This window comes from Sus scrofa, chromosome 13 (genome assembly GCF_000003025.6).
Source record: "Sus scrofa isolate TJ Tabasco breed Duroc chromosome 13, Sscrofa11.1, whole genome shotgun sequence".
NCBI classification, from domain to species: domain Eukaryota; kingdom Metazoa; phylum Chordata; class Mammalia; order Artiodactyla; family Suidae; genus Sus; species Sus scrofa.
This window is the reverse complement of record NC_010455.5, coordinates 109,642,384-109,669,724: the sequence shown is the minus strand read 5'-3', so window position 1 is coordinate 109,669,724 and position 27,341 is coordinate 109,642,384. Positions and strand designations below refer to the sequence as shown.

General features: G+C 41.2%; 1 protein-coding gene across 21 annotated transcripts in view; it reads left to right on the top strand.

Moving 5' to 3' along the window:
• The window catches only part of TNIK (TRAF2 and NCK interacting kinase), a 409,498-nt gene extending 382,621 nt beyond the window's left edge, over positions 1 to 26,877 (top strand). For 12 of the 21 annotated variants that reach the window (XM_021071173.1, XM_021071170.1, XM_021071167.1 and 9 more), the window contains 10 exons: positions 1,345 to 1,509; positions 4,428 to 4,539; positions 5,342 to 5,512; positions 7,145 to 7,288; positions 10,330 to 10,464; positions 13,926 to 14,026; positions 16,671 to 16,820; positions 18,592 to 18,751; positions 18,999 to 19,138; positions 21,314 to 26,877. In XM_021071173.1, the coding sequence (XP_020926832.1) occupies positions 1,345 to 1,509; positions 4,428 to 4,539; positions 5,342 to 5,512; positions 7,145 to 7,288; positions 10,330 to 10,464; positions 13,926 to 14,026; positions 16,671 to 16,820; positions 18,592 to 18,751; positions 18,999 to 19,138; positions 21,314 to 21,397 (1,362 nt within the window). In that variant the 3' untranslated portion in view covers positions 21,398 to 26,877. Of the gene's footprint in view, positions 1 to 1,344; positions 1,510 to 4,427; positions 4,540 to 4,749; positions 4,837 to 5,341; positions 5,513 to 7,144; positions 7,289 to 10,329; positions 10,465 to 13,925; positions 14,027 to 16,670; positions 16,821 to 18,591; positions 18,752 to 18,998; positions 19,139 to 21,313 lie in introns of all 21 variants that reach the window. The other 9 variants (XM_021071163.1, XM_021071156.1, XM_021071168.1 and 6 more) reach the window with 1 other exon arrangement.

Below are 27,341 nucleotides of genomic sequence, written 5' to 3'. Positions count from 1 at the left end.
TCAATCCCTGGCCTCACTCAGTGGGTTAAGGATCCAGAGTTGCTGTGAGCTGTGGTGTAGGTTACAGACACAGCTCAGATCCCAAATTGCTGTGGCTGTGGCGTAGACCAGCAGCTACAGCTCTGAATAGACCTCTAGCCTGGGAACCTCCATATGCTGCGGGTACAGCCCTAAAAAAGACAAAAAAAATCAGAAAGTGCAATGCTAGCTAGGACTACAGTGTGGGCACTAGCTTTTGGGGAGCAAGATTTTCTTTTAGGTCTATTTCTTCCCTAGAATTTTGAGAGGAGGCTTTGCTCTCCAGGGCAGTGATTTCCAACTTGTTGGGTCATGCAGCCCTAGCAGTAAGAATTTCAGGGATTGCCACATAAAACAGTGTAGTTATTTATTTAAAAATCCTGAGTTTGTTCCACTGCACTAACATATCAACAAAACTATATATAGTTTTGTTTTTTTGCCTTTTCTAGGGCCGCTCCCGTGGCATATAGAAGTTCCCAGGCTAGGGGTCTAATCGGAGCTGTAGCTGCCAGCCTATGCCAGAGCCACAGCAAAGTGGAATCCGTCTGCTCACGGCAACGCCAGATCCTTAACCCACTGAGCAAGGATTTGTTAACCACTGTGCCACGACAGGAACTCCTACATACATTATAAAATACTTTTAAAGGACATTAGAAAGGGATGCTCTAAACAATATTTCAGATATTTTGCTAGCCATGACGACTTCTTTTTTTTACCAGCTCCTAGCACAAAGCTCTGCAGTAGCTAACTGAGAGATTCAACATTAGTGACGGTGATTGTAAATCCTTAGTTTCAAATAATCTTTAGATTATTTTCATGTTTTCTTGTAACTCCCATCAGATATGATTAGTTAATCATTGAGTTGACCTCTTGATGGACAGAAAACACTCTGAGTTGAGAATTGTCTCTGCATTTTCTTATAGCATGCTAGGCATTGGATTATTAGTAGGGACTCTTCTGGCTTTTCTTCAGCAGAATTTTAGGTCACATCTCTGTTTTGTGGGTTTGTGTCCTTTTCTCCTGAGGCACATATACACACCAACACTGCATAAGAGGATGGGCTCCCCTAAGCCCCCCAACCTGTGGCATTCATGTCCTCCCACAGGGAACCTCCACCTCATCTGTGACCCTGGACTGTCCTTCATACAGGAGCATGAGGACACCAGGTCAATCCGTATACTACATAGTAGCAACGTTTAACTTTTTTCTTATTTTCTTAGATGAAATGGAAATTGGCATATCTTCCCACACCTGTGTGGGTGATTTGAAGGCTCCATCCCTTTGCCTTCCCTCTCTAACTGCCATCTGTGTTTTGTGCCCCTTCAGACGTCTGGAGAGAAGAAGCGATCTGGCCACAGTGACAGCAATGGCTTCGCCGGCCATATTAACCTCCCAGACCTGGTGCAGCAGAGCCATTCCCCTGCAGGGACCCCCACCGAGGGCCTGGGGCGCGTCTCCACCCACCCCCAGGAGATGGACGCTGGGACTGAAGTAGGTGCTGGGAAATAACCACCACAACTCCATTCCTCAGGGGCTTCTGAAACCCTGCTCTCCTCAAGAAGGAGGCTTTGCCCAGCTCCCAGAAACATGTTTGGTTGGGTTCTACTGTATAACTACTTATGCATATACTCAGTTGGGGGAAATCCTAGAAGCAGAGCAGTGAAAAGTTCTCAAGTAGCATCTGGGCCAGTACATGTTTTTATAGATGAAAATACTGAGGCTCGGAAAGATTAGGTTCCTTGCCCAAGACACACAGCTGGTTTGTGACAGCTGGGACCAGAACTGGGTCCTCCTTTCTCCTAGGCCAGTGGTGGAAAGTTCAGCCTATAGATGTTCTAAGGCCAATAATTGGTTCATATTTACAATAGTTTAGTCAAACTAAATTTGACTTAGGTAAAATACAGTCAGAATGGTTTGTTTATTAAAAATAAAAATAAGTAGCTATGTTCTCTAAGTATTCATCTTCCTAAACTCCAAATCTCACAAGAAAGGGAGAAATGAAATGCTACCTTTTTTTACATAGGAAAGGTCCCATTTAAAAAAAAAAAAAAAAAAAAAAAAAAAAAGCAAGGACAAGCACGATCTATTAGGCAGTCCTGGCAGATGCAATTGACCAAGCTTGACCAGTCAATGGAGCCACAGTGCTTGGTCATGTTTCATAAATAGCCTGTGAATCACACATAGGCCCTATATGTATTTATAAAGAGTGTGTGCTGGAGTTCCCATCATGGTGCAGTGGAAACAAATCTGACTAGGAACCATGAGGTTGTGGGTTCGATCCCTGGCCTCACTCAGTAGGTTAAGGATCCAGTGTTGCCATGAGCTGTGGTGTAGGTCTCAGACGCAGGGCTCAGATCCTCATTACTGCGGCTGTGGTGTAGGCCAGCAGCTGCAGCTCCGCTTGGACTCCTAGCCTGGGAACCTCCATATGCAGTGGGTGTGGCCCTAAAAAGAAAAAAAAAGAAGTGTGTGCTCCTGTTTTTGGTATTATTCACACACTGAGTTTTATGATGTACTCTTTGGATTCTAAAGTTATAGAGCAGATGAGCTTCATTTGCCCCCAAGGGAAAGAATACAGAGCTTCCTATTACAGCTTCATGCAGTGTGGACAGGTCTTATCTGCCTGACCACCTCTGTGGGTACCAAGGAGCACTCTGTGCAGTTGGACCCCGCTTCAAATTTTCCTGCTTTCCCAGCTCCAAGTGGGAATGTCAGTACTTGCCATACTTCCTTCACAGATCAAAGAAGAGAATATATGAATGTATGTGAAAGTGCCCTGTTTGGGAGGGGGGTCCTACCTTGTAGAGGATGAAATGGCGCTGTTTTCGTAAGGTGAAGGGGAAATCTTGAATTAAATCAGATTAAACCTTTGTGGTTTTCTCCTAATATGTTTAGGTGTCTAGGGATATTGGCTTTATTTCTGGTAAAAAAAAAAAAATTAAAAATACAAACTTATGGGGTTCTCTGGTGGCCTAATGATTAAAGATCCAACATTGTCACTGCTGTGGCTGAGATCACTGATATGGCACAGGTTTGGTGCCTGGCTGGGAACTTCTGCAAGCTGTGAGCTCAACCAAAAATAAATAAATAAAATGGAATTCTTGTCATGATGCAGTGGAAACGAATCCGACTAGGAACCTTGAGATTGTGGGTTTGATCCCTGGCCTCATTCACTAGGTTAGGGATCCAGCATTGCTGTGAGCCATGGTGTAGGTCACAGACATGGCTCAGATCTGGCATTGCTGTAGCTATGTGGTAGACCGGCAGCTGTAGCTCTGATTAGACCCCTAGCCTGGGAACCTCCATATGCTGCAGGTGTGGCCCTAAAAAGCAAAATAAATACGTAATATAAAAGTGTAAAGACATTTATCCCCCCAAAAAAGATGCTTCTTGAGTATAGATCTGTTTTTGATATTAAAACAACCTGAGTATAGTAGAATGGAGATAACAGACAAAATTGGGAGTTGGTTGTTGAAGCTCCATGGCAAACCTCAAACATGGAATAGCTTGACATGAAGCCTTGATAACTTACTGTTCCATAGTCTAGTTCTGATTCCATATCTTAATGTTGCTGTTCAAGCCCTTGAGATTATTTTTTAAGTAAACCCTCAAATGCATTATCTACAAACCTAGTATCTTCATGACATCTTCAGACAGGGCATGTAAATATAAGTATCCCTTTAAGAAAACTATCATGGGAAGGGAAACTCTTCCAGCCCTGGATGAAAGTGTACCTGAATTACAGATTTTAAGGTTTCTTGGCTTAAAAAGGCTCAGAAAAGTTAGGTACCTTGTTGGGCCAACACCAATTCACCTGCATCACCAGGCCAGTGTGGAAAGGCCCAGAGGACCCAAGAGGGAGCCGTTGGTTGATCATGTGTTCAGGTTGAAGTGCTGCTGGTAGACATGCTTACTTAGTTTACTGCAATTGTGTCAGCTTTTCTTAGAACCATTTGATCAAGGAGTTCTCTTGTAGCTCAATAGATTAAGGATCTGGTGTTGTCACTGCAGTTGCCCAGGATCTTCTACATGTCATGGGTGTGGCCAACAAAAAAAGGAAAAAAAAAAGTTTGGTCAATAGGAGATTGCTTTTCCTTCAAGAGAGAGATAGGCTATGTTACCACAGTCATCTTACCTGGCATTAAAGTGCCGCACATAGTCCATAATGGAATTTGCTCACTGCAACTTTTGCAGTCAGATAATTCATGAAATCTTGCAAAGAGCCAATGGTTAGTGAGGATCCAGCACCAAGGGAAGCTGGAGAGAGAAGCAGTTTGATGTGCAGGTTAACATGAAAACAGTTGGATGGTTTCAAGAGTCTCTACTAATTTCAAAGCCCAAGCAAAGTACTGTTGCATTGTTGTTGCTACAATACTTATCTGCTCTTCTTCTTGTTGTTTATTGATTAGTATGGCATGGGGAGCAGCACCAAAGCCTCTTTCACCCCCTTCGTGGACCCCAGAGTGTACCAGACGTCTCCCACTGATGAAGATGAAGAGGATGAGGAATCATCAGCTGCAGGTAAGCTAGAAAGCCCCAATGTTTTAGAAATAGCTTGGTTTTCCTTTCCAGTATGACTTGATGAAAAATCATTAGTTCAATAATTAAACCATTAATTGCTTAGGCTTTGTCTTAATGGGAAGATTTATTGTGATGATGATGATGATTGTTGTAGGATTTCTCAAACAAATTTCTTTCTATTTTTTTCCATCTCTATTTCAATTCTGGTAGGAACCCAGAGGTATCCAGGGGCCCTAGGAAAAGCTGTTCCTCAGAGATCTCCAAACTCACCACATATTTCTCAAAAGCAATTTCTGGGTATAATGCCGTGCACGCAGTAGACACTTAATAAATGCGTGTTGCATTGTGTTGAGTTCTAGGTGTGTGCATCCCAGCGCAAAAGTCTGGCTAATTTACAAGAGTGTCTTGCTTTCTAAAAATCTGCAACTCACTAATCATCAGACTCAACTCAGGCCGATTTGTCAATTGACAATGTGGAATTTCAAAAAATAAATCTTTCCTGCATATACTACAGGAGATGGGGATGGGGTATTTAATTTTATGAGATGAATATTAATTCCTTAAACTACCCAAGTAGTGTCTATAAACCTGTTTTACTAATGTATAAAATACCTCTTCTACAAATGACTTATACTTTATTCTACTAAAAAGTAGAAAATAGCTATAGTTTCAAAATTTCTTTGCCTTTTCTATAACACACACTAAACAAGGAGAAATCATAATGTTTTTGAAGCCCCTTCTCCATATCTCCATTGGTTTTATTTTAAGATGCCACTGACTTCTCTGATTCTTTTTCTCAAAGCTCTGTTTACTAGCGAACTTCTTAGGCAAGAACAGGCCAAACTAAATGAAGCAAGAAAGATTTCAGTGGTAAACGTAAACCCAACCAACATTCGGCCTCATAGCGACACGCCAGAAATCAGAAAATACAAGAAGCGATTCAACTCAGAAATACTTTGTGCAGCTCTGTGGGGTGAGTTGGTGCTTTTTACTGTTCATTAATGAATTGACCCTCAAACGTGAAAAGCCTATGGGTCTTAACCATCAGAAGGGTGCTGACTGAATTGGGTGTTAGACTTGGGATCATCTTGACCTCAGGAAAGTTCGAAAACAATATTATATGGAGAAAGAGCTAATACCCTAATTCCCAGGATAACAGAATGGGACTCGGAATGACCTTGTCATGTAATAGTGATGGACTAAAGCCAACAACAGGACTAGCTACCATTCAGTACCTACCCCTGTGTGCCCAGCTCTAGGTGATGTGCTCCACATTCTGTCTCCCTGATGCATACAACATTCTACAAGGGGATGTGACCCCTTGTAGAAGAAAAGCAGCCCAGAATCTATCAGTGAATTGTCAAAAGCCATACCAGTAAGAGTAGCAAGATAAAACCTGAAAAGGGCGACAAATGATGAGTCTTCCATTTTAGTTCAAAACATCAACCTGCAGTTCTTATAAAAAAGATCTGCAGGTTTGAGATGACCTCAGACTCAGGATAGGTGTGATGAGAGCCTATCAAAATCCTGGTCTGTGTTACCATAAACATCAAGAGAGGACATGGCCCATCTGTACCCACATATCACACTAGGCCTAGTTCAGGGCACCACCATTTTACAAGGGCAAACGCATTTGAGATGTTAGCAGGGCCGAGCATGAAACCTAGAAGCTATTTCATGGGAAATGTGGTCAAGCCTGTGGTTGAAACACTTGATGGTTGAAAGACATGTGTCATGGTTTCTATGAACATGTGGTTGAAAGAGCAGACCTTCATGTTACTTAGAAGAAAGTTGTACAATAAGCCAGAGAAGTTGGACATTTACCTGTTTGTGAATATAGGCCATTGTATAGTCGACCTCCCAGCATGTGTACACGTCTGTGTGTGTGGTGAGAGTGCACGGGGTGCTCATTTGCCTAAGGATGAATCTTCAGGATCGTAGCTATTCAGACAAGACCACTTACCTACCTACCGGAGTTTTTGTAACAGGAATTAACTGCATGGGAGGTGGACTGGTCTAGAATCACAGTCAGTATTTGCCTGACCCTCAGGCCCTTAACACCTTCACTTGAATTGGCTCATCATGTCCCCAGCAAAGGGTGTAGGACACAAATTAAGCCTTGGTGTGAGGAGGAGGGAGGGCTTTTCCTCCTGTAGGATATGGGAGGAGGGCATCTATGCCCAAGGTGGGTAGGCTGGAAATCACTGCATGAATAGGAGTGAGGTGAACCTTGGGGAAGTCTCGGGAGGATTTAAAGAGAGAGCCAAGAAAAGGGTGGGTGTTACAGGAAAGGAATCAAGGTAAACTGTGTCAGCTTCACAGCTGTGCCTCAGGCCCCTCTTGAGAAAAATTCTATTCTAGGTAGTACAGAGCTACCTGTAATGAACGCTGCTGCCACTTCATAAAAGAGAACTAATTTCGTTACCAGAGGGATGGTGATTTAATTACTGTCTCAGAGTTTCTACTTCTCCACTCCCTACTGTAGTGCCTGCTTGCCCGTTAGTTTATATTTGCAAGGGAGTTTCTTAGGTTTTTTACGGGGACCCTAGATGTAGAAGAGTAAAGCCCATAAGAGTCAGTCTTGGGGGGCTTCTTCAATTTGCAGGTGTAAATCTCCTGGTGGGAACCGAAAATGGCCTGATGCTTTTGGACCGAAGTGGGCAAGGCAAAGTTTATAATCTGATCAACCGGAGGCGGTTTCAGCAGATGGATGTGCTAGAGGGACTGAATGTCCTCGTGACAATATCAGGTACGTCGCTGGATGGCCGAGTCCTCCGGGTCTGCGCAGGTGGGAAAGGCAATCACCTTGCTTCTGAAGGAACAGCAAGCTCTGCCCTTCCCACGCAGCGAGCTGAATTACGGCAGCAGAGCCAGAGTGACATCACCCACGTTTTGTCACTCTAGAGGTTCTCACCTTCAAAGGGAAGTCTCTCACCTCTGCCTGAAATCTGAATCAGGACATAGCACAAAGGCTGTGCACTTAAGGGCCCGAATGCTCTGCCGGGACTCAGCAAGGATCTTTTTAAGGTGTCTACATGCTGGTCACTGCCATCTACTCTCAGATGCAAGTATAAAAAAGTAGGCTTCTGGGAGTGAGGAGTTTTGTAAGCAGAAATTTCTCTGGGCTCCTTTCTAGTTCACTGACACCTTGGTAAATGCAGCTGGCCCATTGAGTGATTGAGTCTGCAAGGTGATTTGAATGTAGGAATCATTATGGCTACACTGCAGCTTTCTGGTTCCCCAAAAGAGCTTCAAAAAAGATGGAGACAGAAGTGAAGGCTTTATTAATGACAAGTTAAAAATGTGACCTGAAGGAGTCCATGTTTACTGGAAGTTTTTTTTTGGGGGGGTGTGTGAAGGCATTTAATAAATAACAACCCTCTCTTCCCTTCCCCTCCCATCCCATCCAGTATGAAACTGACTGTCCCCCATGCATTAGAACCCCATGAGGAGATGTGCAAAATCCAGGATGTGCCTCAGACTAGCGGGTCAGAATCTCAGGGCCTGTGGTCCAGGTCTCAGAAGCTTTCATAGCACCTGAGGCATTTCCACTGTGCAGCCATGCCTGAGAACCAGCCATTGTTTCACAAAGAGAAACCGAGCTAAGGTGGGGTGGGGGGTGGCGGGGGGGGCAGTTCACCCCCTCTGTGCCAACACAGATCAGAGGGCAGTTCAAGAATCTTTGGCTCCTATTTCCGTTTTCCTCTTTCCCTACCAATGGAAAGAAGAACCTGGATCGAACCCTGAATAAAGTTTAACTCTACAGCTGCATTTCTGTTTTGAGAAAATGCCTTCATTTGCAGTTCCCTCTTTCTTTGACCTTTCCACTGAATACTCAGAGGTTTCATCTCTTTTTATTCTCCCCAAATAAAGGTGAACCCAGTAAATTCTTCTTGTCCTATCATTCGAGTTCAATTCAGTGTAGTCCTTTATCCTGGTTAATGCTTTCTTGATTGCTGCACTACCAATTCAAATATATCTGCCAGTCACCTACCAAAAGTGGAAATGATAGAAGAAAATTCATGGTTAGGCCTCATTGTGTTGTTAGTGACAGATCCCATTTTTAAAAGTATAACAGTTTCCTGCACGTTGGTAGGGAAAGAAGAAAATGGAAATAGGAGCCAAAGATTCTTGAACTGCCCTCTGATCTGTGTTGGCCCAGAGAGAAGGAAGCACCCCCACCCTCCTCCCACCCACCTTAGCTGTTGGGGTCCATGCATAATCAGTGCTTTCAGTTATAAAAGAATAGTAACTGCACAGGGGTTCCCTTAATTTAAGTTATAAACGTGCTCTCTTGTCAAATCCAGTGTGCAGTGCTTTAGTGAATCTGTTTTTCTGGTGTATATTACATCTGCAACTTATAAAACATGTTTTGATGCCTAAGAGAAATCAAAGGAAAATAAGGACCCAAGAAGTATACCCCACAGGCCTGAATTACTGATCACGTGGTAAAAGCCACCCCAAGGGACATGTTCTTATCTGGTATTTGTACAATCTTAGATCGTATATTAAGTTTTTCTCCTTACTTACTCCTTAATGTTTTTAAGATGTTTTCATATCATACTAAGAATTCTTTTCTTCCTTTTTTTTTTGTTTTTGTTTTTGTTTTTGCTTTTTCTTTTTAAGGCCTCACCTGTGGCATATGGAGGTTCCCAGGCTAGGGGTCCAAGCAGAGCTGCAGCCTCCGGCCTACGCCACAGCCATAGCAATGCAGGATCCGAGCCACATCTGCGACCTACACCACAGCTCACAGCAATGCCAGATCTTTAACCCACTGAGGCCAGGGATCGAACCTGCAACCTCATGGTTCCTAGTTGGATTCGTTTCCACTGTGCCATGATGAGAACTCCTCATACTAAGAATTCTTTACTCCAGGATCACTTTGCAATCTTTTACCAAAGGAATTTTTACATTTTTTCCCCCCAAGTACACATCTTTCTTTTTAATAGCCACACCTCTGACACATGGAGGTTCCCAGGCTAAGGGTCGAAATGGAGCTGCAGCTGCCGGCCTACGCCACAGCCACAGCCCCCTGAGATCCGAGCTGCATCTGTGACCCACCCTGCAGCTTTCAGCAATGCCGGATCCTTAACCCACTAAGCAAGGCCAGGGATCAGACTCGCATCCTCATGGATACTATGTTGGGTTCTTAACCCACTGAGCCAAAATGGCAACTCCAACCAAGTATACAACTTTTTCTCCTTTCTTATTTTTTTAAATATGCCTTTCAGTAATCTCAGCACGATAAACGTGTCCAAGGATATTTTCTGCACTCAGATTGCCTTCACTGAATTTGTTTCTCTTGTCTCCTTACAAAATTCCTTTTTCTTTTTGTTGGGTAACAGAGGCTCTCCATTAACATATGCTGTTGGTCAGAAGGTGAGGGAAAGGCAGACATGACAAGTATGCTGAAATATCCAGTTGTCCACACCTTCCTTGTAGATCTAACTAGACTGTATTGGAATGCTAATCGACCATCCCGTTAGAGTATTGGGTCTTGCTGAGTTCAGCAGACACTGCCCTTTGCATTGGGAGGAGAGAGTAAGAGCAGCTGAAGGTAAAGACACTTTATAAAATAGTGACTGGTCCAAAACACTTGGACTGTTTTAATCGTCAGTCCTGGCAGAGACATTACTTTGATGCTGGGGATACTGGTTCTTTGTGCCTTCAAATGTACACACACATAATTGTTAATAAAAGTAAGTTAATAAAATATAATGGAGCTGGGGAAGGACTGAGGGAAAGAGCTGTCTCAGGGCCTTGAAAATTAAAGCTCTGTTATTTCAACAGGAAAGAAGAATAAGCTACGTGTTTACTATCTTTCATGGTTAAGAAACAGAATACTCCACAATGACCCAGAAGTCGAAAAGAAACAAGGCTGGATCACGGTTGGGGACTTGGAAGGCTGTATACATTACAAAGTTGGTAAGTCTCAAGACATGGAACTGTTCACTCAATCCAGATTATTTGGTTAAGTTTCATTTGTTTTGTTTTGTTTTTTTCTGTCAGATATTGTTGATGCATTTGTGACTGGTTTAAGGCACTCTAGAACCTTAAGTATACTTGTATTATTTCAAAAAAAGTCAGACTGATGAAGTTCAAAGAGTGCTTTCAGAATAAAGTCCTGAGCCCCAGCTTGAACTTCTTCTCAGAGACCCATTAAAATGACAGTGAAGGAATAAAAGGGCCAGAAGAGAAACCAAGCAAGAGATGTCAGCACAATTGGACAAGAGTAGTTAGCTAACTAGAAATAGACCCAGCTGACCAAGAAATGCTGAATTCTAAGTCTGCAGTGAGGAAAGTCATCAAAATCAATCCAGTCACTCAACAAAACCCAGAGAAGCTGAGGACCTGAGGCTCCCGAGGTATCAGAGGTGGAGATGGAGGGTGGGACTGAAGAAGGGAAGATAGCTGGAAAGTTGATGAACAGCAAACCCTCCAGAACTCAGGCGGCCACCTCCCCTGACTGCAACAAAAGATGAAAGGCTGGCACAGCCAGTCTGGGGGTGAGGAGTCCTGAATTATGAGGTTACACACACACACACACACACACACACACACATCCTTTCTTCCCTTGTTTAGGTCCCAAAATAGCCATACTTATACTCCCAAGCAAGAGATTGAAAGATTGTCTTTTGAGAAACTAAACAGCCAGAAAGAAAATATGTTCAGATAGTAATATTTGAAATGCCATGATAAAAGCACCTGACCACCTTAAATGGAAGCCTAGTAATCATAAGCCCACCTATATCAGACAGCAGGGAAATCTACTAATAGAAAGGAAACTTAAACAAAAAGTATGTGTTGCTGTTTTCTTGTGATTCTTTTTTCATTCTCTGAATGAAAGGATAATAAGGAGGGGAACAAAGTTTTTTAGAAAGAAACTTTAAGAGTTTAGAAATACCATTTCCTTAAAAGAAGAATAGGGGTTATTTTATTTTATTTTATTCATTTTATTTTTGTGTGTCTTTTTAAGGACGCACCCATGGCATATGGAAGTTCCCAAGCTAGGAATCAAATCAGAGCTGTAGCTGCCAGCCTACACCACAGCCACAGCAATGCCAGATCTGAGCTATGTCTGCGACCTACACCACAGCTCACAGCAACGCCAGATCCTTAACCCACCGAGCGAGGCCAGGGATCGAACCCACATTCTCATGGATACTAGTCGGATTTGTTACCACTGAGCCACAACAGGAACTCCAAGAATAGGAGTTATTTAAAAAAAAAGGGGGGGGGGGATGGAGCAGAGTTGGAGGAGGTCATTCAGAGACTAGGAAAAAATCTTGGAAATTAAAATACATTGGCAGGAATAAAAAATGAAATAGAACGGTTGGAAGATAATGATGAGAGATGTCCTAGAGAATAGAATGAAAAGAAACAGGAGAGAAAAGGTAAGAAAATAAAAGATCCAGTCCAAATGGTTCAAAATCTAAGTTATGGGAATTTTTGCAAAAAGGGAAATTAAGAAATGAGAGGGGAAGAAAGTATCAAAGAAAGAGAATTAAGAAGTTTCTACAACTAAAATCTCAAAATCTCAAATTAAAATATTCAAAGAAAATGAAAAAAGACTCACAAGAAAATAGCAACACATAGTTCAGTACCCAGGAAAGGAGAACATTCTTAAATCTTCCAAATTATAAATAAATAGATAAACAGTTTACAATTACATATGGAAGCCCCAGAATTAGGTGGCCTAGCACTCAGCAGCAACACTAGAGGATTAGAAGACAAAGGATCCTCCAGTATTCTAAAAGAAAAATTATTTTCACTCAGTGTTTTATAATCCATCTGTATTAGTCAGGGTTCTTCAGAGAAGCATAACCTCTAGGGTGTGGGTGTGGGTGTAGAGAAAGAGAAAAAAATAAATAAATAAATCCAGGCAGAGTATCATGGAGGGTTCCAGAAGAGGAACCTCCAAGGAAAAGAAAATGTTACTAAAGGATTACCTGCTGTATTTGACTGCATTAAAGGCGTTTAGAGCACTAACAAAGTTTGCATGTACTTAGAGATAGATACATAGAAAATAAGGAAGTGAAAAATGGAGAAAACAAGAAAGACAATATAGTAATGGTATACTGTGTGACTCATCTATGAACAATAATAATTTAAACACAGGACATTGACTTAACCAAAAATGTTACATGTAACTGTATTGGAGGTGCGGGAGAGGAAGAAATGTGTATGTTTGAAAGAGAGAACTAGAGAGAGATGATTATAAGAGTAAATCCTACTTAGAATAGATTTACAAGGAGATCCTGCTGAATAGCATTGAGAACTTTGTCTAGATACTCATGTTGCAACAGAAGAAAGGGTGGGGGAGAAAATGTAATTGTAATGTATACATGTAAGGATAACCTGACCCCCTTGCTGTACAGTGGGAAAATAAAAAACAAAAACAAAAAAACTGTCTTGGTCTGTTCGAACTGCTGTAACTGAATGTCATGGACCAGGTAGCTTATAAACAACAGGAATTGATTTTTCACAGTTCTGGAGGCTGGGAAGTGCAGGGTTAAGGCGCTGGTAGATTCAGTGTCTGGTGACAGCCCCCACCCTGGTTCACAGACAGTTGTCTTTTTGTTACAACTTCACATAGCAGGGAAAGAGGTCTGTCTGGGGTCTCACATTAAGGGCACTGGTCCTTTTTAAATTCCTGATAACTGGAATCCAAATTTGAATAAAAGCAAATGAAAGCCATTGTGTCTCTACCCATTTGTTGGTTTTTCTACCATCTTGTCTTACCAGCTCTCAGCTACATATATGTGGGTGAACATAAAAGCTAGGTAAGGAGAGCTCCCGCTATGGCACAATGGGATCAGCAGTGTCTTGGGAGCACTGGGACAAGGTTCAATCCCTGACCGGGCACAGTGGGTTAATGATCTGGTGTTGCCACAGCTGTAGCTTAGTTTGTGGCTACAGATCAGATCTGATCCTTGGCCCAGGAGCTCCATATGCCACAGAGCAGCCAAAAACACCACAAAAGCTAGGCTAGAAAACATGAAGGATATTTATACAGAGTCTTCTTACAATGAATAATTCACATCTATATCTAGTAGTTAAAGACAATCATGTATATGCATATATAGTGATTTACATCTCTGTTAATACAAAAATTTGAATAGGGAGTTCCTATTGTGGATCAGAGGTAACAAACCCGACTAGCATCCATGAGGATGTGGGTTCAATCCGTGGCCTCACTCAGTGGATCTGGCGTTGCCATGAGCTGCAGTGTAGGTTGCAGATACAGCTCAGATCTGGCATTGGCATAGGCCAGCAGCTGCAGCTCTGATTCGACCCCTAGCCTGGGAACTTCCATATGCTGCAGATGTGGCCATAAAAACATTTTTTGAATAAACATTTCTTAATTAATACTTTTTCTGTTACAGTTAAATATGAAAGGATCAAATTCTTGGTGATTGCCTTAAAGAATGCTGTGGAGATATATGCTTGGGCTCCTAAACCTTATCATAAGTTCATGGCATTTAAGGTAAGCAGGCATGTGATTTCCTAACAAGGTCCTATTTTTTAGTTTAGGTTCCCACCAGTTAACAGTGATCCATCTTTCACATAGACTAGCACCAATTTTTCTATGTATAATAAACCTCCTTAAAAGTGTAGGAACTCAGGAGTTCCGTAGTGGTCTAGCAGTTAGGATCTGACATTGTCACTGCTATGGCTCAGGTTCAATCCCTGGCCTGGGAATTTCCACATGCCACAGGCAAGGCCAAAAAAAAAATGTGGGAACTCATATTTGTTTGCAACGACTAGGTATTAGTAAATGGTATTGAGCTGGTGAAATTAAAATCTGGGTACCCTCTCCTCCATTTCAGGTCTATGCATCGTCATTTCAAAGTGAGATTTAGTATGGAATGGTTACCAGGCAAACCATTCATTGTGATCTTAGGCAATGAAATTCATTGACAGCCACCCAACTAGGTCACTGTCTGATATTTCGTCTGAAAAAGGCAGACCAACAGCAGCACTGAATCTCAAAGTTGAACTGAGTCTCTAAATCTTATAATCCTCTTAAGCCTTTTGGGTCAAGTCCCTAAAACTCACTTGATGTTCCTATATCCCCATTGCTTATTGGACTGCTCTAAAATGAATACTAAATGTAATCACGTATAGAACTGGCCTGGTTTCTCTGCATCCTTCAATTTTGACACTTTTTCATTTTTTATCTTATCTAAGTCTGTACCCACCATGGCTGGCTTGATCACTCATGAGCTTCAACAGAATTAAGATTGGGATATGCTGGTCCTGTTGACTCCAGCTCATGAAAGTTGACCCCCAAATGCCAGAAGGACCAGTATTTACAGGCACCCTGATGTTTTTCAAAGCTATACAGTCTGTCCAGAGCCAGTGTGAATTTATCTTCTGTTCATTCTTTCTTTCTGCCTACATCTCTCTCCTTATAAAATCTCCATGGCCCCCCCTTTTTCTCCCTACCTTTATGACTGTTGCCTTTCTTTGACCCATTATGTATTCTTTCTTAATGCCATGTGAGGGCAGAAGCTGCCTTGGGAACATTATGTGGCCCTCATCAAGGCTGAATCACCCCACTTCAATCTTGTTCTTAGCACAAGGAGCTCATCTGTGATGTGCTCAGGAAGATAGGTTCATCCATGGAAATGGGCTCCCCTCCATAACCCTGCTTATGGAGAAAAATTGGGGGGATGCTTGGGTTAGTAATAACACTTAAGGCCTGGCTCCTGAAAACTGAAGTGGTGCTGCTGTTCTGCCAAAATCTGTCTTCGCCAAAGCTTTTCAATCAAGACCCCGTTCCAGTTCTGAAGTTACCGCCATCCGTTCACTAGCCAAAGTGAACAGTTGAGTGCAAAATGCTTTGTTCAGCAAACCTTGCCCAGCCTGGAAAGAGGGACGAGCAAAGGCAAGGACTTGAACAGGAAAGACTGGAGCTGGCAGGGTGTCAAGCCCTGCCTTGGGACAAGGAGATGAACCTCGAACGTCCCATACTTGGGAAGGATGTTAGCATCATTGTAACATGAAGAGGGAGGGGTCTGTTAGGTGGCCATGGCATCATAGCTGAGGCACCTGTGGTTTCACAAAGACTCTCCCAGACTTGAAGGTCAATACAGGGAGAGTGTGGATTAAATAATGGCAAAAGAAAACAGCTAGCTAGGGCTTAGACTCTGGGTTCTAATACACAGAACTACAATAAACACAGCTGAAGCTCTTTTTTTCCTTGCTAGTTAAACCCAGCTAGCCAGTGTAAACCATGAGTCTTGAGATGTGCCCACCCCCCACCATCCTTCGCTATGGCCCAAATTGGAGAAAGTGTCAATCTGATGCACTCGCTCACTGAAGGATGGTCAGAACGAGAGTATGTGCCTGTTAATCCTGAACAGGCTTAGCACAGAGCCAGCCCGCTGCCCACCCAGGCTGTCTCTGCACAGACCTGGCTGTCATTGGGAAGGAGGGACCCAGAGAAGTGACTGGACCTTCTTCTTAGAGAAAAGGCCAGAAATAAAGAGGAAAAAAACAGCAGCACCCAGGCACAGGTGTTTCATAAACGATGAAGTGGCAACTGTAGACCATCTTCTCTGCCCTGGAGGACAAGGGGTAGAGAAAGGGGTGCCAAGCTCTTCCTCCTAGAGCCAGCATAGAGATAAACCTAATACTGAAAGAAATATAATATAAGTAAAAGAATGTGTATGTATATGTTTGTCTGGGTCCCTTTGCTGTACATCAGAAATTGGGACAACATTGTAAATCAATTATCCTTGAAAGAAAGAGAAAGAAAAGAAAAGAAAAAAGGAAAGAAAGGGAGGAAGGAAAGGAGGAAGGGAGGGAAGAAAGAGAAAGAAAGAAAAAGAAGAAAGAAAGAAAGAAAGAAAGAAAGAAAGAAAGAAAGAAAGAAAGAAAGAAAAAGAAAGAAAGAAAGAAAGAAAGAAAGGAAGGAAGGAAGGAAGGAAGGAAGGAAGAAAGGAAGAAAGAAAGAGGAAGAAAGAGAGAAAGGGGAAGGGAGGGAGGGAGGAAGGAAGGGGAAAGATTTCCTAGCCTTTCGGTTTAAGAAAATTAGACATGAACTTCCATAGGAAATAGCTCAAGGAAAAAATTATTAAGATAACTTCTTTGAATGATGTGAACACTCATGTGGTGATTTTTAGTCTTTTGCAGATCTCCAGCACAAGCCACTGCTTGTTGATCTCACAGTAGAAGAAGGTCAAAGATTAAAGGTTATTTTTGGTTCGCATACTGGTTTCCATGTAATTGATGTTGATTCAGGAAACTCTTATGATATCTACATACCATCTCATGTAAGTTCCTGGAAGCGGACTGTCAAGGCACTCTACAACAACCTGCATGTACAGATTTGTTTCAGCACCTGTTTAGTGGAACTCATGCTAACTTTGACTAATCAGTAAAGCAGATGGACTTTCAGCCTTCACTAAATAGATGATGCTGTTAATAAATAAAACATGTAAATTTAATTCGTTAAGGCTGCTTAAAACTGAGTAACGCATAATAGCACTTATTTGCTATTAGCTGGACATTTTGTCTCATTGGATTTTACACTAAAATGCATATCATGTTTTTATGCAAGGGTAGCATTCTGTTTTTTAAGCAAGAGCACAATAGATGAGCTCCTAGTTTCAGTTTTTGAAGGAAATAGGTTCATTTTATGTGAGAGAAGGCCAATTGTCCTTTTCTTGCTATTTGTGTTCCTCTTTACAATTTGATGTGGTGGAATCAAACCAGAGCACATACTCAGGCTCTAGCATGTTTTTGCTTTGCAATAATGGATGCATTAGGCAGCCTTTCCATTCCTCATCTTTCACATCTATAAAATGGGGCTAAAAGGACCCATCATACAGGGTTATTATCAGTATTTAATGAGGTGAAACATCTAAAGTACTTGGCACAGGGCCCTGCAAAGTGTAGTATTAATATCACTATACTGACACATTGCTTAAAACATGACTTTTAAGGGAAATGCTACCCTGTTTCATGCAGTAGGATGAATGCAGTGTAAATTCTGTTTCCTATATATATGTAATCCCAAGGCTAACTTAGGGTAGAAACCCAATCTGTTGCTGTTTGGTATATTGGGAGTTTAAAGACTTTACTCCAAAGAAGTACAACAATTGAAAAGAAGTGGTTTTAGTGCATGACACATGTCATCATTGCTGCATCACAGCTTTTCATGCTGCCATGTGTGTGCACACGTGTGTGTGTGTGTGCGTGTGCGTGTGTGTCTGTGTGCACAGAGGACTCTTGGTGAGGAGACAGGGCCATCGTGGTGATTGTCCTCATTCATGTCCACCAAGCACCTGTTGCACTACCATGACATTCTCAACCAGGGGATCAGAGCAACACCCTGTCTCTCTTTCTTGAACAAGTCAATCTACATTTATTTGAACAGTATGTGTTTTTTTTTTTTTAATGAATGGTAATTTTTAATTTTTTTTTTCTCAGTAAGCCATTAATTTGGATTATCCTCTTATTTAGCACCCAGATAAACAATCTGTGTTGAGTGTTCATAGCCTGTTTTGGTCCCAACTTTGGGCCCCACTTAGGCAACCTCCATCAGATTCCCCTGGCTTGCATTCTCCTCATCTTTTTTGGAAGTAGATAGAAAATACAAGATATTCAGTGTTCATGAGAATGTGCTCAAATCCCAATTCTATCATCAGCTTTGGTCAAGTTATATAACCCCTCTGAGATGCAGCTGTCTCATCTATAGACAAAGACATTGAGCATGGAGAGCTATTCTAAGGGCTAGAAGTTACCTATGTAAAGGGCCCTCTTTTGACACAGGACAGATGCTAGGTAGTTGTCCTTTTTGCTTTCAAGAAGAGGTAAATTGGATTCTTGACCAAGGGCCTAAGTTTGTATTTACCAGGGTATTGGAAAGGTCAGCAGTTAAATTAAGCAAAGCAAAATGTCAGTCCCTATAGTGCAACTGGAAAAAGAAAAAGGAAAACCCCTTTTTTTTAATTTTTATTTTTTGAAATTCTTAGAGATTAACAGTCAAGAGTCTGTCTTATTTTTAAAAAGAATAATGTCTGGCCTTTCTTTGTCTTCTAGATTCAGGGCAATATCACTCCTCATGCCATTGTCATCTTGCCTAAAACAGATGGAATGGAAATGCTTGTTTGCTATGAGGATGAGGGGGTGTATGTAAACACCTACGGCCGGATAACTAAGGATGTGGTGCTCCAATGGGGAGAAATGCCCACGTCTGTGGGTAGGTTAACCATTCCTTATCTCCTTCAGCAGTTACACCCCCCAAATGAAACGAAAGTCAAGAAATGTGAAACAACCATTTGATTCCACAAAAAAAAAAAAAAAAGTCTGTGAATAACACTTGTAAGACTTGCTTTGTCTGTTTATCTCAAGTCGTTTGTCATTTTTGTGGTTAAGATGTGAACAGATGCTGTGAGTTATTGCCCATCTAATGTTTTTAATGCAGTTTTGGAAATTCCTTTTGACAGCCTACATTCATTCCAATCAGATAATGGGCTGGGGCGAGAAAGCTATTGAGATCCGGTCAGTGGAAACAGGACATTTGGATGGAGTATTTATGCATAAGCGAGCTCAAAGGTTAAAGTTTCTATGTGAAAGAAATGATAAGGTAAATCCGTTTCAACATTTGCATTAGTGTTTGCATTTTAAGAGACCACCAGGTACCTGTGAAACCTTCATTTTCCTTTATACTGATTTGAATCACATCTGTGTTAAGCAATCAATATTATCTTAAAATGGCATTATTTGGTTTGATTCATGTGAACCCTCAAAATATGTTATTCACACATCAAAAAAGACATGAAAACATCTAAAACTTTCTTGTAAACTCTTAGTAACTTTTGTGGCCTGCAGGCCTTAAAATGACTCAGCAGATACCCTAAATTCTCCTAAGCACTTAGAAGAGTTGGCCCATCATTAATCACCTCACAGTGGGTCAACGTGTAGTCCACTTTTAGACTTTTCACAAAATCACTATTGGGACCTAATCCATCACATTATATTCAACTTTCAATGTAAAACATTTGACATATAGAAATATAAACTTTTTTGAGAGTGTCGCCCATTCCTCAAAGAATGAAAATCACAAACTCAACTAGTGCCATGTCCTGTGTCATTCCAGCCATGTTTCTTCAGAAGTGTTGTAGGGGGACTGTTTTCCAGTGAAATTGGCAGTGTCCATCTGGCATGATCAGTCGCCCAGAAGGGAATTCTGCAGCAGTGCTTCTCCCTTGCCCTCCCTGTAGACTAACCCAGACTTTTTAGTAGCTAAACTGTACTGTATTTGTGGATTCATCTTTTGTGACTATGGCCAACCTAGAAATGTTGTCCCCAGAACAGCAGACACAAACCTCTATAGAAAAGAATGTGATGGGTTAAACAGATGTCCATCTCTTAGCCCACGCCCATTCCTCAGAAGCCAGGCTAGTCTTAGTCCAATCCCGGAATAGCCAGCTACTCTGACCTGGTGTGGTCTGGGTGGACAACAGCTGAGCGTGGCAAGGAGGGTTCCAGGGTCTTATCAGAGGATGTTAGTAAACAGAAGTGACCCCAAGTAAAACTCCAGCTACCATCTAGTCTCTGGGGATCATAAGACTAGGAGTGATCTGAGCATGGACCCCCACATTCCAGTTCATTGAAGACCCATCCCAGAAAGCTTACTCCACACCATGTCCACACCCTCATGAGCAGGCTGGGACCACACCAATATCCAGGGTCCAAGGTTTAGAGCCAGGGCACGCAGAACCCAGAGAGAACAGCAGCCCTTTCTTTCCTTCATTGTGTTTCCATGGGTCCCCTGTGCTTCCTTCCCCATTTTAATTCATTGACCCTAACAGTAGCTTTACTTACATATGTAGCATTAGTTGAATGACAAGAATTTCCACAGAACTTCCTAAATTGTTGGGAGAGAACATTCTTCTGAAGAAGTTGTGGAAATGAGGTAGCAGAGACTTTATACTAGTGATAAAAGTAAATGCCTTGGACCAAAGTTTGGTGCTGGCTGACTGAAGGGCTAGGCCACAGCCCAGAATGTTATTTTCCTAGGGCAGTGGTTCATTGATGTTCACCTCAAGCAAGCAGTACCCCAAATTTTGCTCACTGCTCTCATCTGTTTGATAAAATGATTTAGCAGACCCAGACTTAATGGACTGTGATTCTTCTCATTAATGCTGTGATCTCCTTTGGGCTAGGCTATGCTTCATCAGCAGAGAAGCTACAAGTTAACTCTTGAAATGCCAAAGTGAATAGACATTAAACACCTTACCGTAGCTAACCAGAACTACTTTTTTTATTTTAAAAATTTATAACCAAAGTTGTATCATAGTCAGTAAGCCCCCACGTTCCCCCTTGACTTTGTGAAGTCGACAGGATTCTCTTCATTCCCAAGGTCCGCCCTCTTGTCATAATGAGAGAGCAAAGGAGAGCCCCTGCGGTTTTCCAAAAATTAACAAAGGACCTGTTGTATCCTAGACCAGAAATCCAGCATATTTTCCCAGTAGGAAACTCCCTTGTAAAATGTGAACCCCCAAAGGGTTGCTCCAAATCAAGATATAGCCCCTTCTGGGTCCCTGAAGGCCAATACCATGATAAGTAATAGCAACCACTATAGGAATAAAGGCAGAGGATGCACTGTATTAAAAGGCACTTTATAAACACCTGCCCTTGAGTCTTAAATGCTGACACATGGCAAGGATAGAACATGTGAGAGAAAATGGATGGACGGTTGAAGAAAAGAGGGAAAGAAACCATGCAGTTGAACTAACTTTTTTTTAATTTCAAACAGGTATTTTTTGCATCCGTGCGATCTGGAGGAAGTAGCCAAGTGTTTTTCATGACCCTCAACAGAAATTCCATGATGAACTGGTAACAGAAGAGCACTTGGCACTTATCTTCATGGCGTTATTTCTAATTTAAAAGAACATAACTCATGTGGACTTATGCCAGTCTAGAGGCAGAATCAGAAGGCTTGGTTGAACATACCGCTTTCCCCTTTTCCTCTCCCTCTACCCGTCCCAATACAGTCCATCTTTCAATGTTGCAGCCTGGTTGAGAAGGAGAGAAAAGGGTGGCAGGAATTTCCAGGAGATCCCCAAGAATGCTGCGTTGTCTGTGGACAAAGATGGACCATGTGCCCTTCGGAGTTAGGGATAGAAACAAATATTGTGTGCTCTTATGATTAAGCTGTGTTACGGTGGATTGTTTTGTTTTGTTACTTTTTTTCTTTACCCCCTTACTTTGTAAGAATGGGGAGAGAATGCATACTGAGAAAAAATGTCTGTTTTTAATTCTGTCTGCCTGCTAGGTTTAAGTATATGATATGTTGTAAAATTTCCAATTTCAAGTGGTGAGAGACAGCACAATAAATGTACCTTATCTCTTTACACTGAAGGCTATAACTGCATAGTGGGGTGATTTCAGAACTTCCGCCTTCACCAACCCAAAAGGTTGCTTTTTGATAGCAACTGCTAATGAATTTTTAAAAGAGAAGAAAAATAGTAGTTTTCCCCTCTTTTGGGAAATAGATTTTAAATGGCTAAACTACTAGCCTTAGACTAATAAAATCAGCTACCGTTTGTGGGGACAGGCCCTATTTGAGATGGCCCTGTACAATGGGATAGTAGTGCCATTGAGTTGAGTTGGCTCCAGTGGATGAGGGGCTCTCTAATAAGATATTCCCTCAGTGATTATGCAACAGTTCAGGGCAAAAGGCGGGATGACAGATGGGGTCAGACAGAAAGAGCTTCTGGAAACAAGCTAAAAATGTATACACACACACACACACATATTTTTTTTTAATGCACAAAGCTCCCCACCTAAGAAGTCACTCTGTTCAGGCTTTGTTGGGAGTTAAGCCTGTTGAGTTCTTTTCGGGAATTGGGGAATAAATGACAACCAGGCTCTGGTCATTCCCAGCTTTCTCCTGAAGGTGCCACTTTCTCCAGATGAAAACTGTGACTGAAAAAATAATAATAATAAATGTTTCTGAGCTGCCTGTGTTCTCTCTGGGTTGGTGAGAGAAGGGACTAGACTACTAAGCCTGCCTGAGACCCAGCAGGCATCACTGGTTCAGATTTTATAGAAGTTGAAAGCAAGGCTTTGGCCAAAATTCTGAGACCCTAATCATTTTACCTTCCTCCAAATTACCCAACATACGGTAAACAATATTTGTGCAGAGATATGTATGTATTTAGTTCAGGTTGACTCGTGTCCTTATAAACTCTTAAACGGATGATTCGAACTTTTATGTGACTGTCTGGGATTTTTTTTTCCAAAGCTACAAGCATGGCCGCCTGTGGTATCAAGGTGTTGCAAAACAATATCTGTGTTGCGCTTCCTGTTTTAACCTACCTCGTTTTGTTTGTTTTGTTTTACTGTTCATCACAGCAGTGTTATCTCCAGGAGACATATAGAGAGCTCAACTGGCAATCTCAGGTGAATTCAATAATTTTAAAATAAAACAGTAGTTGACCAAATTATCCTTCTTGAAAAATTGGAGAAAAGTAATCAAACAACAACAAAACTAATGTGGCTTGTTTCTGGAGAAAACAATTACTGTAAGCATATTTTAAAAATCTATGATCCTACTGATTTTGCCTAAATCCATGAGCAGCTGATGTACTATTAATGAGAACGAAATACACATTAGGAAAATGGAGCCATTTCAGTCTGGTGGTTTGGGCAAGGGTGGACAGGAAAGGGAACATATTCTAGTTTCAGAGGTAGATGATCCTGCCTCCCGTAAAGGTGATTGTCATTTGCATTTATTTCAAGCAGGTAACACAGGAATGGAACTGAGGATTATCTTGAGGTGATCACCAAGATGTCCTCATTGTGGTCCCTTTAGCTCTCAAAAGCAATGAAATCCTCCTGTTCTCATTTTTACTGAGAAGGTTCTGCTGCTGAACAATGCTATCTTTGCAAATTCCATCCAACAAATTCAGCAATAACGTTTTGGATTGAATTTAACAACTACTGTAATTGGATGCTGACACGGACAAGATATATTGATTTGGGTCTCATCCCTGAATGTGATTGCCATCAGCTCTTTATATTGCTGCTGTGGTATTTTAAACCAGAAGCTTCTTTAAATTATGTTGCAAACTGATCTTTGTTTGTATGTTTTGTTTTGTTTTTATTTCTAAGTGATAAGTTTGAAACACACAGCTTTAAGTGATTTTTTTATTGTGGGATTTGGGGTACAGTTAAGAAATAAAAGGGAATCATTGTGTTTAAACATAAGGTAGTTTGTGAATGTATTTTTTAAAACCTAGATTCATTGGAACAAAAAAACATAAGAAAACAATATTAATGCAGTCTTGTTTACAGTATGTACAGTGACATAACATAGAACATGAGCTTTTCTGGTGCCAACAACAATAAAACACAGACGTTAAACATCAAGCCATGCCTTTTATATTTTTGTACAGATATTTTACACAGAGTACAAGGCAAAACCAAATTTAAAAGGGCCTCCACAAATCTGTGCTCCTTAAAAGATTTCTAAAGAATTCCTTGTAGCTTTTATCTCCAAAAATACATTTTCCTCCATCAGGACAAGCCCTAGCCCTGATGTACTGAGTCCTAGGTCATGCAGAATATTTCGGAATAGCTGTTCTTATGGCTCATGACAGTTCCCAACTTTTTGGTTTGCTTTAATTCTTTTTTTGGTGGGGGCGTAGGGGTGGTTGTGTTTTTCATCCATCTTAATATCATCTTAAAAATAAAATGAGCCAGTTCTAGAGAGAAAATCCTACAGGGAAACTTAAACTAAAACCTGAAGCTAACTAGTTTCAAAAGATAAAGAAATTTTTATTAAGACTTCTACACAAAGAGAAACTGAGTCTTCCCCTAAAGTAAGTTTCACTAGATCTTTTCAATCCTTGCTTCTCTAAATTGAGAATCGTAGTAAAATCCACCATGGCTGCCCAGACCATTGTCATGGGCCAGTGTCTTTTGGGTGACCGTCATTGCTGGGTGGTAGTCGGGGACACTGCACCAAGGCTTCCTCTATGCAGTGGGTGGTGAGAACAGATAGCCTTTAAATGGTGAGCGTCCCCCGCCCCATGCCAGTGACTATTCAGACCACTGTCCTGTGTACAGTGTAAGTGATGGACAGCTTGCCCTAGGTTCCACATAGAATCTAATGACTCTAGATAGATCTCATTTTCCTTGAAGACTTCCAAACAGTGCTTCAAGAAGACGTAGAGTTATTTCAACAGCACAGTTTAAGACACAGGTGACATCCCACAAGGCCACTCAAACAGGGACTCCATTTTTCTAACACTTTGACATTGCTTTCCAAGATACACTTACATACATCGCATGGAGTACACATTTCCTGAAAGCATCTTAATTCCTGGTTGTCAAGATCTACTAACAGTTTTCTGTCTGCTATTGTGACTTATCGGTAATTGGTGTCTCTGGTCCCTCCTGTGCAGTAGATTAGAAAGAGATGTGAAATGCAAGCCAGAGCCATTTTGGTTTTGTCCATTGCCAGATGAGGAAGTGGCTGAAGTCTGACCTCACATTCCATGAAGTTAAAAACAAAAATGTTTTTCCCTACTAGTATGTGTCCCAGTTCACGTCACTGTATTCTTGAAATGTTAAAGAGCTCTTTGTGTCAATAGTGCGTGCTGTCTTTGAAAGTCTGCTTGAACAGGCATCACTTGGCATTTGTGCTGATTGCTTTAAGAGATAAGATGTGCTACATTATTTTTAAGAAAGAAGATAGAGCTACTGCTCAAACTTTTTCAGCCCTCTGGAGGGAAAGAGAATATCCACAACATGCTGATGGCAATTCTGAATGACCCTGCCATGCTCCCAGTATTTACATGTCTCCTGATTCTATGTTCTGACCATCTCAGTGGTTTCTGTGAATTGTTATTTACCTTTTAGTTCATTCCTAAAGACTTTAAGTTTAGCCAAATCAAAGAATAATAAACAAACTCAAAAATGGCCTCCCCTGAGACTACATAGTTACAACATAAAATCCAAAAGTCTCCATTTGATTTCATTTACCTGACAATATTTCTCATAAATACCATTACATGTTGGCCTTGATGTGCTGCTGTCCTTCTATGGGTCTCAAAATGGATATAAACTGATCTTTCCAAAGCCCTGACATAAAAGGAAGCCTCCTGAGAATGTGTTAAGTTCAAAACTGACGGTTTGTACATTTCTACCAAACATTTTCTTTTTCTAGTGTTGTTTGATTTCCACACTCTATCATTGTTCTGGGATTTTTCCCCATAGGCAAGTAGAATATTCAAAATTTTGCATAGCATTAAACGGTATGAAGCCATAACTCTCTGCTTTGAACTTTATTCTCCTAAGGCTGCCATTCCAGAAAGTGCCAGAATGCACCAAAATAAGAATCCTCATAAAAGCGTTTTAAGACAAAAATCCCTGGATACGTTTTGAGTTATTTTAAATTTAGATCAAAATCTTGGACTCTGTGTCCATGATGCCAAACATTTGGATGCAGACTGGAAGATACAATTTAAAATAGAAATGATCTGAAGTTTTAGGATTTTTGGCTTTGTGCAGATAGCTTCAAACTAACTCAATTCCTTATACAATAAAGTCTGGTTTTGATGGTTTGCGCTTATCACACTGAGTTGCATTGCACAGTTGAAGCTGGGCAAATACTGGAAGAAAGGTGTGCTTTCATTTCCACCAGTAGATTATTGTTTGTCTATAGCAAACATCTAATGCCCCAGTTGCCCCTTCCTCCTATCTCTCCCTTGGGGGTAGTGTTAAGGAATTCCATATGATGGTTTATTTTAAAACCTCAGACATCACTCTGAATCAGAATTTCAGATGTTAGGTGACAGTAAGAAATAAATCTACAGCAGGAGAAGAAAAAAAGATGACAGCTTGGATGAATTTTTAAATTGGGTGTTGTGAAACTATTTTTGTGCGTTTTAGCTGTCTTATTTACAATGTTAACATAACTGTAGAAATGCCAAATTTATAATATGAGAAAGGACAACTATCATTTTGCTATGCCTACAAGTGTTTACATTGTTTAAATTTCCAGTTTTCTAAAGTGTTTTAAATTGTCAAAATGTGCTGAAACTGGATAAGTCTCACCTGTGTCAAGATATAAGGGAAGGAAATCTTGGCATATTTTCTAGTCTGAACCTTTTGGTTACTTTCAAGTATCTTTTTTCCCTGCATACAAAAGGCCTTCAGTTACTGTTTTCTTAGATTGTTCCAAGCAGTAGTTAGAAATGATTTGGTACATTCTAAGCCGAGATTTTCCCATACTGTGACTGCCATGCCTTGGAATATACGATTTTATGTTATCTCTATCAAAATGTGAATAATAAAATATTGATAGTAGTAGGATGCCTGCTTGTTCTTCATTGCCACTTCTTCCTCCTAAATACTTCAATGCTTTGAAGTTCTTCCCATCAGCTTGTAAATTGTCTAGTTACCTTCAGTCACTACCCCTCATTGCTTCAGTATTTGGCTTTTAGCGCATTGCCGCCGTCTGTCTCCAACACCATTAATTTTTGGTGATTTCATTATCTACTTAGACAATCCTACATATACCCTGGCTTCTCAATTTCCTGATCTGACCAGTGAAACTTACCATGACCAATTACTGCACCCCCTTCCTTAGCTAGTAGCCAGCAATTTCTTCCCCTTTGTTCTGGGTGGATCCTATCTGTCTTCACCAAATAAATGCCATCACCCTAACAGTCTTCCTCTCTCTCTCTCCTGCAACACTAGCTTCACCCATCCTGTTGGAGGTTTTTGCTACATTCCCGCTGCTATCTCTTACATCATAAACATCCTCTGCCCCA